Source organism: Lissotriton vulgaris, chromosome 7 (genome assembly GCF_964263255.1).
Source record: "Lissotriton vulgaris chromosome 7, aLisVul1.2, whole genome shotgun sequence".
Classification (NCBI taxonomy): domain Eukaryota; kingdom Metazoa; phylum Chordata; class Amphibia; order Caudata; family Salamandridae; genus Lissotriton; species Lissotriton vulgaris.
The window spans coordinates 183,357,888-183,373,546 of NC_141695.1; the positions used below are offsets into that span (position 1 = coordinate 183,357,888).

A 15,659-nucleotide genomic window follows, 5' to 3' on the forward strand; every position below is an offset into this window, starting at 1 on the left:
AGATAAAGAGTTCTTTAAAAAATGGGAAAAATACCTTATAGATTTATTTCAGGGCAAGTTTCCATTGGTTAAAATGGTTGGTATACTATGTAAAGGCCAAGTTACTGGGCCATATAGTATTGCAAGAAAGAGGTTGTCGACATGTTTCAGCTCCTTGGGCCAAACGGTCTATGGAGCTTTCGTCAGGACTTACAAACAGAAAGTAGACATATAGTTTACACATAAAGTTCTACTCACACTACTTGTGCGGTAATCCATTTCTCATAATGTTTTTAAGGAAAATATGCTCTTCACAATCTAGAAGAAATGTATAATTAGGCATATTGGCTAATTATTGCAAACATTAAATTTTAAGTTGTCTGTGGGGGAGGGGGTGAGGGTGGGTTCGAGATCACATGTAATCAATTATAATTACACTGGACTTGCTGGAAGGAAAGTGAGGGGGGGGCTACAGATACACCCTGATATTATATGATAGGGCTAGAAGGTGATTGCCATATATTGTCACATTTCGTATGTACACATTGTGTGTTTTCAACAGCATGAAGTCGCTAAAGTGCAGCACGGTATGGTAGGCTGTGCATATGGTGAGGACATATACATCGGTATGCATACAATGCTATGCAGTTTGAAAATTTGTATGGTCAAGTGATCTCATGTCGCACTGTACAGTCAATATATAATATGCGCTATATATTACTGGCAGGTGGGTCCATATAAGTAACAGCCTGTTATACGGCTGTTCCTATTAGGGTGGTGGTGCCAACACTAACGCATATGATGGTGGAACATTTGCACTCAGGGATGCGTTTATGCAAAATGCCCAACAAAGTATGGTAAAAAACTTGCTTGAAGGAAGTGGGACAAACATTTTATGCTTTAGCGGTGCTCGGGCTTCTAAAGTTGCTCAACATTCATGACCACGTTGTAATTGCAAATTACGTAATAGCGACTGGGGTGACTAGGAAGGAGAACAATTGTGCATTAATAAGATTAGCCTTAGACATATACGATTGTAATCACGCACATTCAGCTCTTACCTGCTGTGTAAGAGTACTCCACTTTCAACGGGGGACCGCTACTTAAAAGCGCAGAGCTGGATTTAGAGAAGAAATTGATATTGATGAACTGTTGGCGGCACAGCCACTTCTAAACAACACAGACCTAACAGAAGCCCTATCCCAAACAGATGACTGGGAAACTCTAACAGAGAAAAAGAGAAACCAAATAAGAACTGCGATTCATGGAATCATAATGACAGAATACTTAAGGTCCAAAATAGCCCCCAGAGGCCTCTGGGTAGGAAATGCACCAATAATTTTCCTTCACGATTTGGCATTCCGCAAGGACTGGTCCTCCATTTCATGGAAATGCACTCTAGACTACTTGGTCCTAATAATCAAGACCGCAAGACGACTTTCAGAAGCCTTGCTCCTGGAAATACAAGCCTGCGAAAATGAACTGAAAAAGGGCATAAATCCACAAATATATAGGAAGAGATTGGATGAAATAACAAAGGAAATGGAAGAAACACAAGAGTTTCTTATGCAGAGCAAATTACAAAAGCTTGGAAAAGACCTTAAAAAATTTAGCCAAGAAAAAATGCATCCATACATAAAAGATGATTATGTCCTTCCAGATGTAGACTCAGATAATGAATCTACCGGAAAAAAATCCTCTAAAAACTCTTTCAACAGCTCAGATGATTATACCCCCATTAGAGCTTGCAGCAATTTCCGATTTCAACGCCCAAGAAGGGGAAACAGATGGCAACGCCCATACCACTCTGGCTTCAACATGCCATACTACCAACCATTTGTCCCACATTACGGAGGCTGGGCAGACCCATTCCAGCAAGGGATGCGACAGATGCCCCAAATGATGGATCAACCAATGCTGGGACAACACAACACACATCAACAAGAACAACCTTTTTTATCCAGAGGCCGCCCTCAGCCCCGAGGAAAAAGAAAGTCACTAACCTGGCAAGACCAACAAAGGAATGTTCAAACCCGGAGCATGGCAGCAGCACAACCCTCCACCAGCAAGAACAATCACTGATTGTCAATCTCTCAGGTGTTGAGCTTAACGATGACCAAATATCTGTCCTCAATAATGGATTGGGATATGTTCCTACCCCAAAAATGGATACATTCAAAATCAAAAGTGAACTGGCTGAATTCTGCAGAACTTTGAAACTCAAAGCATACTTCAGCAATAACACTACCCAACAGCAAGAGGGTGATACCACCATTCGCAGGAAATCTACTTTCAACCCCCCATCATTCAGTGTTCCTCCAGAGCTCCACACTTTCGAACAAGCTCTCCTGAAAGGAATAGACAATATGGACAAGAACGGGACAAAGGCTTTCCAAAATCTGACAAAAAAGGAACGTCTGGCACTTGAGGATTTGAGTAAAAATGATGAACTGGTGATAAAACCCGCGGACAAGGGGGGAGGCACAGTAATCTTGAATAAGATAGGCTACAACCAACAGTGTTTGGCACTCCTCTCCGATACCAGATTCTACCAGAGAATTACAATAGATCCTACCGAGAGACTCCGAAACACCATATCCATCATGGTATATGAGGCCGAAACTAAAAGGTGGATATCTAAAAAAGAAGCAGAATTTTTGATGACAAGGGAGCCAATCACCCCATACTTTTATTCACTCCCGAAAACCCACAAGAACAGGACACCACCACCAGGACGCCCAATAGTGTCCGGAATTGGGTCAGTACTCGAGCCACTTTCCAAATTCGCAGATGAATTTTTGAAACCTTTGGTTCAAAAAACCCAAACGTACCTAAAAGATACAAGAGATCTCCTGATACAGATTTCAGACATGCCCTTTGACTCAGAGACAATGCTCCTAGTGGGCTTAGATGTGGAGTCCCTATTCACAAGTCTTCCCCAAGATGAGACATTACAGATGTTAGAGGACGTCCTATACGCGCAGGATTGGCAGTACAATACACCGATGCATTTCATTCTGGAATGCTGCAAGTTGGCGCTCAAAGGAAATTTCTTCGAATATGATGACAAGCTGTATCTCCAAACCCATGGTACCTCCATGGGTAGCGCCTTCACGCCTTCGGTGGCAGGACTCTACGTGAGCCAATTCGAAACACAATTTGTCTTCAGTGAAACCAACACTTTCTCTACCAGTATTAAATACTGGAAGAGATACATTGATGACATTTTTCTAATCTGGAACATTGAACAGGTTAAGAACGGACACCACTCTCCTGACTCTTGGGCCCTAGTAAGCATTATTGTTTTTCTTTACAAAGGGAACGCATCCAACAATCCCGGTTCGCATAGCCCTATCACAATAATAAACAGTGACATAAAAGTTATATTCGAAGATTTTGGATAATCCTTTGGGGCACATCATTTCTAGATTAGTGTCAGTGAAGCAGCATGGATTCATTCCCGGGAAGAGTACCTCCGATCATGTTCTCTAGGTGCTTGCTCTCTTAAATGCTATAATTTTAGCAAACAAGACCATTGGATGTCAAAAAGGAATTCAATAGGGTACCCTGGAACTATCTATGGAAGGCTATCAGCTCGTTTGGGTTTGGGGAGCCTTTTAATAATGCAATTCAGACATTGTATCATAGACTGGTAGCTCATCAGCAGATGGGGAATTATTCTGGGTTGGTTCCAATTGAAAGGGGACCTAAGCGTAGGTGCCCTTGCTCCCCTTTATTGTTAGCTTTGTATATACAGCCATTTATTCGCAGGCTCGAGGGTCACTTGGATATTGTATCAGTTAGACTGAACGTGTGGGAGACTAAAACTCTTGCTTATGCAAACGATATACCTGCAGTGACAATGAACCCAGAAAGGGCTATGCCATCAATAGAGGATTTGGCCACTGATTTTGGTAAACTAGCTGGGTATTTATTGAGTAGCAACAAAACACAGTTAGTGGGAAATAGATTTATGGCAACCCAAGGCCATTGGGTGGTGGAGCGGACAGTTTATCTAGGGGTAACAATCACTTCAAAATTGGAACAGAGTGTTGAGATCAATATGGTTCTGGTTATTATCAAAGCGAAAAAAGATTTTTCAAGAAAGGACCATCTACACTGATTGATCATAGGTAGGTGTAATATAGTGAAAATGCTTTTTATCCCAAAAGTATTTGACTTTTCTTTGCACTAGTCCTCTCGAGTTTGATAGTTCATGGCTTAAACTGATGTATGTCATAATTTCCAGGTTTATCTGGTTTTATGTCAAAATTAGGAGGACAAACAGGCTTTTAATTTTTTCCTAGGGAGAGGGGGATGGGTGCTACCTAATATTAAATTGTATTATCTAGATGCTGCTATGCATTATATGTGGCCCTGCTTGATAATAATGCTGAGGGTCAAATATATTAGGATTATGTTCCATCTGTTTTTGAGCTTCTTATAGGGAGAGTTGCCAAGGGATGCTTGCTAAAATAACTTGAGGCCAGTTACTACAAAAAACACGATTCAAGATCCTGGTGTCTGCCTGTAAAAACTGGGCCAGCTGCAGGAAAAATCTGGGGTTCGGCTGTTATAGCTGGTATACTATCCTGAGGAACATGCAGCTGCCAGATATATTTCAAGATTCTTGCATATTAAGTGGAAGAGGCATACGGTATTAAGGCTCAGGGACTTTTTTCTTGGATCATTACTGGCATTGGATGAAGATCTTTGGGCTATATCAGATATTCGGTCGAAAGAAGTAAGGGACATTTTACAGAGGATGGTGGGTGGTTTTGCTGGCTGGGTTTTCTATGGTGCCCAAGCTGGATTTATTACTCTGCGAGGTAGACTGTACAATTACTCATTTGTATACATCGGGGGCTTAACACAGGCCCCCATAGCTCCCGCTGTGCGGGTGGCCTCCGAGCTGCAGGAGGTCTCTTCAGCAAAGTACTCAGGCCTGAAAGCTCTGTATTAAATGTGGAGCGGGGGCCCCTTGGTATACCATGCAGGGGGGCCCCCCTCAATGTTCGTTATGCCACTGATATACATGCCTGAGACTGGTGATCAAGAATGATCTGGAGAAACATAATGCTAAACTGCAGCAGAGACTCAGCTCTGAAAATCTTATCTTTTTTGAGTTGCTGGAGCTCAGTCGCCTTGCTCCACTAGCTTGCAGGCCTAACACAAATGACAATATTTGATCTATATTTTACACCATCAAAAATTGCTGAATTGGGTGATTTGGATGGGATATGTTGCCCTTGTTGCCGCAAGCTGGAGGCTGATTTAATTCATTTGCTTTGCACTTGTCCTTTCCAGGATGCCTTTAAATGAGAAGCTGCTGATGTTTTTATGTAAAAACCCTTTGATATTGATATATCCTTGACTCCACAAATGATGTTAACAAGATAAGTGAATCTGGCTTTGTGGAAAACCGGGAGCCACTGACTTTTGTGGCCATGGTAGTTTGTTGGTTTTGTATAGCGCCTGCTCAGTTGGGCCCACAACCTCCATCATTTCAACAATGGCAGGGCGAATCCTGGCTATCTATAACTTATAAACTGAACTGTATGAGCCTAAGGGAAGAGGGGCAAGACAGAAGGGTAGGAAAATGTGGGGCTTCTTGTCAGATTGGATTCAGTCCTGTCAGCAGGATGATTGTGGGTCAGCATATTGATTGTTTTTCAAAAACTTGCTTATAATAGTGTCCCCGAACTAATGTTTGCAGATGACACCTTACAAATACCCAAATCGCCCATGGGGTACTGAAGCCTTTAGACAGTTTTGATACTTTTTGTTCCAAGAGTGATTTCGAAACTAACATCTTGAAGACAAAATTTATGATCCTTAACCTCTGCTCCACCACCAGACCCAGTCTCAAGCTCAAGGGCTCCATATTGAAGCTGGTGCACACATTTGAGTATTTAGGATTAATTCTTAATGAGCAGTAAGACTGGTGACACCATATCGACCGATGTAGATTAAAACTTGAACAACACACTGGATGGCTGATAAAGGTGATAAAGGTGCAAAACAGATAAAGGTTTTGCCCAATATTACCCGCACTGCAAATTTACAACTAACAGGCCACGGGAGCTGCCATCTAAGGTGTGGAGCTCTGGGTCACAAGGTAACCCTGGGCAGTTAACTCTGCTCCGCTAGCGCAGTTTGCTGAGTTTTCCACACTCCGCGTTACGCAGAGCTCGGGGAGTTCTGAAAAACTCCACTTAGTGGAGTAGAGTTTTTTCCTCGCTCGCGTTAGTCAATGTCAACTTGGAGAGATCGAGCGAGAAAAATCAACCTCCCGCCGACATTTTTCCTCGTTTGTCAACATCAAGTTGGCGAGCACAAGCGTGGGAAATCAACCCCCCGTGAGATTTATCAACGCGGCGGGGTCAGGTCTCTCATTGCGAGTGGTCGTGAATGATCGCGACCGCCAGTGTTGAGAAACTGCCCGTTCGCGTTGAGAAATCTGGTGCGTGAGTAAAAATCTACTTGAGCAGCAGAAAAAGAAAGCAGGGACAGCTTGTGATGTGCATGGTGTCGTTCGCAATGATTGCACAGTGTGGACAAGCATCTGGCACTGTGCAATCACCGCAAATGGCATTTTTTTATCGTACTCCGCCGCTCGCGGAGCAACGCGTAGTGCAACAGAGTTTTTTTTTTCACTTATCAGAGTTTCACGTAGTGCAACTCCATGAACTCCACCCAGGGTTATCACAAAGTCGCAATGGCTCACACTTTAGTCGAAAATTGATTTCTGTGCAAGCTGACAAGCCATCCTGCCAGCACCCCATTATTCCCTTAGGTTAGATATGGGTATTAGGTAAATATTAGAAGGAATAGGAGTGAGGCCTATAATCTATTGGAGGAGACTCTGTGCAACCCCTGAACTCATAACATATCACAAAGGGGCTAGAGAAGATTCTGAGGCTTCCTTGCTCTGTTAACATCCCATGGAACAGGTAAATTAGAGATATACTGGTAAAGTGAGGTGTAGGTTCCCTGTGGATAGACCCGTTAACAGATGGGTCCATAAGCAGGAATACCATTACATCGCATTATTCTCCGTATAAATTAGATTTAATGCAGCCTCAAATCATCTTTGGCATCCTGTTTGATGGTTTTTTAGCTGCGAAACGCAAGTTCAAGATAGAAGGGTTCCTTTATGAGATCAAATCTGCGGGAGTCAGGAAACTATATCTGCAGTTTTGTTATGGTACTCTTCCTGTGTTCTCCTTCACCTCAGGCTGGGCTCGTCCACATGAGTGGGTTAGATGGGATGGTTCACTTGGGGTGCCAGTAAAATATCTGTAGAGCACGTCTTATTTTTCTGTCCTGCCTATGCCAACATGAGGAAAAATTGGATCCTTCCAGTATGTTGGATACTAGGGATGAGAAAGCACGTAGAGGCCCTCCATATTTGAAGACATGACACAAAACAATGCATCGACTTTGCCATCTCTCGTTACCTTTTGGCGATGGAGAGGATCAGGCGGTTGATCTTTAAATCAAACCCAGGGACTAATACCATGATAGCATCAGGGCTTTAAATGTTTCTGTCATCTCACCCACGTTAGTAACCTGTGACGCTGCAACATAAAAAATCAAAGGCTCATTCAAGCAGAGAGCTGTCACGATTTGTGTCGCATTTGCACCTACATGGATTGACCACGGCCTGCTTTGAGTTCACGACTGTTCCCATATGCACTGGCATTTTATGTATATATGGGTCGAGATTGCTTTCACATATCCTTGTGTTTTTATACATCAAGCTTACAAAATGTTCTGATAGTATATGATTGCATGATGTTGTTTTATGTAGGTTTTACGTATTTATGTTGTGTAATAGCACAGTTGTAATGTTTTACATTGAAGATATGGCCATACGGCTAAAGAGGTCGAACTCGAAGCTGAAGAACCAGGTTCGAGTTTCGGCAACGACGCTCAACATCCTGTGATTTTGGACAAATCACTAAATATCCAAGTACCTACAAAAAAAGAATGTATCCATCTGTAACAAAGCTGGTGCACATGTAAAGTGCTCTGATACCGGATATCTTCGAGTTAAGTTTGCGCTATATAAAACTCTAACAAACAAAAACTGTCTTCTTTACTTTTATGGCTTGTAGATGAAATAAAGTATTTTTAATTGAATTGATTCTTTATTTTTGTTAATAATTTTAAAACATGTATAATATAGCCTTATAGCCCGCCCTAGATGGCTATGCCGGCTATTATAGGCCCGCTGAATCGTTAAAGGCCCGAGCCGAAGGCAAGGGACTTTAACGAGACAGCGGGACTTTAATAGCCGGTATAGCCCTGCTACGAAGGGCTATAAGGCTATTAGAACATTCTGCCACTAGAGGGTAGAATGTTCTAACATATTAAACAAAGAGTTCTCGAAGCTCGAGGGGATATAAATCCCCTAGAGCTTCGAGAAGCCTTTGTAGAACATTGGAATGTTGCTCTGCGGGTTTTTACCGGCCCATAGAAGCAGGGAGCACTCCATTCTCTGCAATGGAGCTCCCAACATTCCAATGTTCCAATAAGCTGTATTAACATAAAATAACATATTAACAAAACAAATATCCAGGTAAGCATGTCTGTCATCATGGATCACATTGGTAAAATGGTCCAAAGTTGTGCATTTCAGAGGGTTTAAGAATGTCTGGGTATATTGACAAGAGAATCTATAAAAGTATGTGAAAAGTTTCACCTCACCAAATGTAAAAAAGTCAGATTCATACCAGCAACGTCCTTCTCCAAGGCCTCAAAGACTCCACACTTGCACCATTCAGGGCATCCTTAATGTGATAGAACGTCTCATCCAGACGCTGCAGAAATATCATGACATCACCCCAATCGTGATGGCACATTATTGACTCTCTTTACCGGCCTGCACCATTTTCAAAATTAGCTGCATCATTTTGTAAGCCATCACAACCAGCACACACAGACAAGCTCACCATCTATGCTGGTTCTCTGCACACCCACAGTCAGGACAGCAATAGATTGCAGACTAAGAACTGTAAAATGGAAAAAAACAAGACAACAGGTTTTTTCCATCTATGCTCCCAGGATCTTGTGAAACATCAAAATATCCATAAGACCTGCAACAACACAGTTTCAATTTAGCAAAAGTTAAAGATGTCCACTTTAATGGACTACATCACAATTGCTTCACCATCCATAGACCAGCTACCTGGTCAATCACCTGTTTACTGTATGCTTCTCTTTGACCCTGTACAGGGCTCTGCTGCCTTTGGGCTAGGTTTGTGCTATGAAATATATCTGCAGGTGTGTGTTCCAACAAGTAAAAGCAAAAAGGGAAAAACAGATCTATAATGCCTGATGCAAATTAATTTGCATTCAAAGCTTAAAAATGTTAAGAATCTCACAAATCTAACCCCAATTAGAACATTGGAATGTTGGGAGCTCTATTGGAAAAAAATGGAGTGCTCTGGGCTTATAATGGCTGGTATAAGCCTGGAGCTCCAACATTCCAATGTTTCTTTGTATTTGTATTTGTATTTTTATTTGTATATGATATTTATAGAGCGCTACTGTCGCTCCGAAAGGAGCATCCTGGCGCTGAAAACAGTGTACAATACAATATTAAAACCTAGATGGCAGCCATTACAAAACTGTCTGACAAACTGTAGATCCAAGTTTTTAATTGTTTCCTGAAGGCATTCTCCTGAACCAGAAGTCTAAGGTCTTTAGACATGGCATTCCATGCCTTGGAGGCCAGTACGGTAAGGGTCTTACCTCCCTTGGTTTTATAATTGAATCTAGGGATGTTAATTAGGTTGCCGCCTGCCGACCTCAGGCATCTTGAAGGGTTATAGCGAGCAAAACGTCTTGCAAGATACTTTGGACCTGTCTTATTTAGAGCTCTAAAAGAGATCAACAAGTTCTTAAATAAGATTCTCTTATGTAGCGGCAGCCAGTGTAAGATCTGAAGCGCAGTGGTAGCCGAGGATCTTCTGGGTAATTTAAGTACCAATCTCGCTGCTGCGTGTTGGACACTCTGAAGTTTTTTTAGCGTTGATTTTTTCACCCCGGCCATCAAGCCGTTGCAATAATCCAAACGCGATAGTATCAAGGCCACTGCCACCGTCTTTCTGGAATCAGTGGGCAGGAACTCGAAAAACTTCTTTAGAGATTTAAAGATACTAAAGCAGCTTCCTGCCGTATTCCTTACATGCTGGTCGAAGGAGAGAGTAGAGTCAAATAGAACCCCTAAATTTCCCGTGGTTTCCACTGACTGGGGCGGAGCAGGGGAGTCCCCAGGCCACCAATCCTTAGGACAGAAATTGAACTTTGTTTCCAGAGGGAAAATATCTGTTTTATTGGCATTACATTTTAAATGGTTGGTGTTCATCCATCGGAAAACCTCCGTCAAACAGTTCTTAAAGTTTTGTTCCATATTGATGGAATTTTTATCCGTAGAGACCACTAACTGAGTGTCATCAGCGTATGATGTGACAAGTATCCTGTGTGACTCTATCAGTGCCATAAGGGGGGATCATGTAAATGTTAAACAATAAAGGGCTTAAGATGGAGCCATGCTGGACCCTAGATGAATCTTTTTTTTCGTTGGATAAAAAAGGGCCCAAGAAGACTGTTTGGGATCTATCAGTCAAAAAGGATATTATCCATGCCAAGGCAAATTCTGTTATGCCTATGCTTCTCAGCCTGTCAATCAGGATTTCGTGCGAGATGGTGTCGAACACTGCCGTGAGGTCCAACAAAATCAAGACAGCCTTTTTGCCCTCATCCTGCAAGAATTTAATGGAATCAGTGAGCTCGATGAGGGCAGTTTCAGTCGAATGTTTAGGTCGAAAACCTGACTGTTGAGGATGTAGAATATTATGAGTATCAACAAAAGTTTTCAATTCTTGGTATACTACCTGCTCGGTTATTTTACCCAAGACAGGGAGAAGGGATATTGGTCGAAGATTGGATAAATCCGTGGTAGATTTGTTGGATTTCTTCATTAGAGGCTGGCTTCACAATTGCTTTTTTCCAATCAAGAGGGAACACTCCAGAGCTTAGCGAGGCATTAACTATCGCATTTATAGTGGGATTAACTACATCGATTATCTGATGAATTATTTGGGGAGGGCACGAATCAGAGGGAGCTCCTGATTTACAAGCCAGGATGACTTTGCGGGTTTGTGTAAGAGAGGCCGATTGAAAGGGTATCTAGCTTGTTTTCCCCCGGCCTTAGATGGCTGTTATCGGAGGGAGAAGGAGGGACTGGAAAATCTCTCTGTATACGCTCAATTTTCTCCTTGAAATAGTCGGCAATCTGGTTGCAGAAGGCTGCTGATGGTGGAATTTGCGGCTCTAGCGCTTTTGGATGTGTGAAGGACTTCACTATAGAGAAGACCGTTCTTTGCTTCTGCTCTGCCTCTTTAATAGCATTGATGTACTATTCCTTTTTGGCCAGTTTAATACTGGCCAGATAGGATTTCCTTTGCTGTACATAAAGAGTTTTGGCTGATTGATCATAGGTTTTTCTCCAAATCCTTTCACTCTTTCTACATAGTAAATGACTTTCTGCTAACACTTGCGAGTACCAGGGGGCATTCAATTTTCTCCTAGTGCCCTTGATGGGGCGGTCTTTAAATGGGACACGTTTTGCAATGACTTGGCGCATCCAAGAGTGAAAGTCTCTATAATCCCGGGTCGTGACCCCAGACAATCTAGGGGCTTGAGACTGTCGGGGGGGATCCTCCCCAGAACAGCCCAGAGGGACGCTGGGAGACACCGACGGAGAGAGCGGTGCTCCTTATTTACCTGAGCTGCAGCCAGGTGAGGTGAGGCGCCATCCCCACAGAAATTGGATTGTGGTGGAGAATCAACACCTAACAAACAGGTGATATTTTTTCTATTCATTCTTTCTCACTTAATAATATACAGCAGTAGCAATATCATGGTCCTGATGAAAGCATAGGATTACTTCCACCTATATGCAGAAACATGTCGACCACTTGCTGAGTAGATATTATGTCAAATCTACTTGTTTTTTCACTGTTCACTTGTTTTTAAACTTAGGGGTCTGAGAGAAACCATTAAAATATCTATTCTACTCAGTTCCACCTAATTTTACTCACTTCACTTATTTTCACTTGCACTGCTTTTCTTCAGTTGTAAACACCAACACCATACTGACACCACCCAGTAACAACACTATTACCAACACCTCCTGACTCATATAGCCCTCACCTTTTAATTAGGGTGACAGACTTCATACTATCTCCTGGGTAAGGAGTACCCAAATGATGTAATAGTGGTGGCACAGAACGACAACTGATGGAAAAATTTCCTACCTGGGTTGTATGTCATAGATATGAGTGTCTAGATGGTGTTTACATATTTAATTGCATTTAATTCACAATTTAGTTCGCTAGTCATATAGTGGTTAGTCTAAAGTATGATAACAGGGTTGTGACTCCTGGATACTTTTCGTTGCAAGGATTAGATTTGATAACCTCAGCCACCCTCTACCAGTTCAAATCAGAGGTAGGCTGCTGGCTAGTCCACGAAATTTTTAATGGGTCAGAGAGACAGACCTTAAAGGGAATCAAACTATGGCGGAGTGAGTGGGTAGCATGAGTGCAAATTGAGGGTAGCGCGGAAGAAGTTGGCCTAAACTATCACCAAGTGAGTCTAGAAATGAAGTAGCGTTACCTGGGGAGTGATAAACCACACCTCCCGAGAAAGAGACGGATGCGTTTAGCTTGATCGAAAAGCCAATTCCTTCCGCTCCTTTAAGAGGGCCTAGATTAAAAGTATGACACTTAAGGGAGCTTCTAAGGATTATAGCAACCCCTCCACCTCTTCTACTCGGTCTACCCTGCCTAAAAATAGTGAAGCCGGACGGAAGGGCGGTCACCAGGTCAGGGTTACTGGTGTCGTTAAGCCAAGTCTCAGTCACAAAAAGAAAGTCCACAGCTTTGTTCACAGCACTGGCTGTGAACAAAGTCTTCAAGGAGCCTGAGGGGACTCCAACCCCCTCACGCTCCTATAAGGCTTTGTTCTTTTTTGTTAGAACATTCTGCTCTCTGGTGGCAGAATGTTCTAATAGCCTTATAGCCCTTCGTAGCTGGGCTATACGGCTATTAAAGTCCCTCTCCCTTGTTAAAGATCCTCGCCTTCGGCTCAGGCCTTTAACGCTGGAGAAGGCCTTTAATAGCCGGTATAGCCCTCTATGGCAGGCTATAAGGCTATAATAAAGCACAAATCACCTTCACATAGATATCTCGGTGCTGACGATAAGCACAGGCAAACCCAAACGCAGAGATTTAAAATAAGATTATTTTAAGCAGTTTTATGAATTTAAAATAATTGGGACAGATGCGAATATGATAGGGCAAGACATTTCAATACCAGGTGCCGGGTAAGTGAAAGACCTGCCACCGCATCGTATCAAAAGAACACGAGGAGTGATAAGTAGGGCTTTGTCCTAGGAGAGCAAATCCCTGACTGGCCAATAGTAGTTTAGTTTCTGACGTAGGTGCCCGTATTGGGCAATGATCCTTCCTTTCCAGAGGATTATACTAGTGAGTTCAGGATCCTCTTTGCTCCATAAATAAACACTCACAAGTGCCAAAAATGTATACTTTTAAAGGCTATATTTTAAATATTAAACCACGGCTCTAGTACAGATTATACCTTTCCAATTATTACGACGCTGTCTCTACTCTAATAAATAAAAACTCTGGATGTCAGAGCTCAGAATACTATAGCCAAAAACAGACTGCAGTTGGAATTTGACAGTATGGTAAACATTTGTTATACCCTCACAGTAATGTACAGGCAGGCGAGTTAAGATTGTCTATCACACAACGTTTAGATTCATACCTGGTGTGACATCCTTAGCATTTATTTTGGGGGTCCTGGGAGGATCTGTAACACAAAAACAGAGCACGGCCTTGTAATTACATTGTACCAAAATAGTTTATTATTTTGTTTTCTTCACGTTTGCTGAATTCTCAGATCATCATTTAAAAGTATCGAGGAGCTGGAGAGATATGTGACAATAGAGGGCCTTGTAGAGCTCTCACCAAAAGACAGCTTACAGTGCTTTTGCAAAACAGATATGCTTTGAAAAAGACTAACTTCACAAGTTAAACATCTGCTTCTGCACAGCTTTGTAATTGAGGTGGGAAATCACACTAGTCACTGCATACGATGCTTAATTCCTTGCATTCAAATAAACATTGGCAAGTGTTAAACAATATTATGTAGAACTGCCAGTAAAAATAGTGTCTAGAGAGTTTCATGTATTGTGCGCAAATGTAGAACATCAGCAGTAAAGTGACATTGCTCATGATTTTATCAAAGCATAATTCCTCAGTCTGACCCACATAAATAGTGTTTAACCCAGAGGCAAAAATGGCTTGCAGTGGACCCTGCACTCTTGACCGAGATAGAACTGGTTAACAGAATGCTGACCGTCCATCAAAGCAACAGAGTTAACGAGGAACACTTCAATAACCATCAGCCAGAGCGAGAATGTATTCCCTGGACAGTCACTGCTCAATTTATGTGCACTTGTACCAGCAGTATATTGAGGTAAATCTCTGTAGTTTCCTGTCAGGGGAAGAGCAACCTTTAAGTAGGGGTGTGGGTAAGTGGTGTAATTACCGCAAAATTACTTGTATTTATATGCAATAAAATGAGAAGTGTAATCCAGAATTCAGCACCATTTTTTTCTTTTACTTTTTTTTGGAGCCATAAATATAACACAGTACAGTACAATCAACGAAGAAAAAGACGGACAAAAAGAAAGAATGAGTAAGACATAGATTGTACATTAATTATATATTGATGTAGGAAATATTAACTTCACATAGTTTTAACCCTTTGATGCCTCTATCATAGCTGGAGAAAAAGAGATAAACCAGGTATGGCGGTATAGACCAGCTACTAAAGTACAGGAAATAATGACAATTTTCAATTTTTAGGTAGAGCATCAGTGCGCATGTGCTACCTATTGTTAGCACGAAAACCAGGTTTTTCCCACCTCCTACTTACCATACACCAACTCCAGTGTTGATTGTCCTTCCTGCCTCTTAAATGGTTCCTGCAGCAGATATCTCACTTCCGTAGAAGGCTGAGGAGCACCGACTGCGTACAGTTTCCGTACGCTTTCACGCCAAATGTGTTGTTTGGAAGAACTATTTTTCTACTGCCAATTCTCTCTACTCTCTGCTATAGAAAGAATTTTATTTTATCAAGGCGTTTAACTTGATTTTTCGTTCGGGGCCTGTGTGTTTATGTTATCACATGCTGTACGAGACTTAAGGCCCCATTAGGATGACGGGCGGACTTTGTCCGCCTGCCATCTCGTCGGAAAAATGGACCACCCGCCATAGGGGCGGGGGTCCCATGGGTGCTATTAGGATGCGCCCACCACAGTGGTGGGCGCATTCTCCATCCCTAACATTGTGGCAGGCGGTGCACTGCCCGCCACAATGTTAGGGAGGCATGTTGAGCACTTCCATGCACAACATGGCAGACACCTTGCGGTACCTGCCATGCAGTGCATGGAACTGCTGGGAGGGTTCCATAGGTACCCCCCATGTGCACCCCCTACCCCCGGAGTCCTTGGGGGCCCGCAACAGGCCCCCTTCGCAGACTCCGAATGCCTTTCCATGGCTTTCTAAATGCACATT

The 15,659-nt window shown here is 42.5% G+C and overlaps 1 protein-coding gene across 3 annotated transcripts in view; it reads right to left on the minus strand.

Annotated features, from left to right (window-relative positions):
- LOC147701147 (sialic acid-binding Ig-like lectin 13) overlaps positions 1–15,659 on the minus strand; it is a 506,089-nt gene that overhangs the window by 183,838 nt on the left and 306,592 nt on the right. For all 3 annotated transcript variants that reach the window (XM_086929910.1, XM_086929909.1, XM_086929908.1), the window contains one exon: positions 13,843–13,887. In XM_086929910.1, coding sequence (XP_086786036.1) covers positions 13,843–13,887 — 45 coding nt within the window. The remainder of the gene's footprint in view (positions 1–13,842; positions 13,888–15,659) is intronic.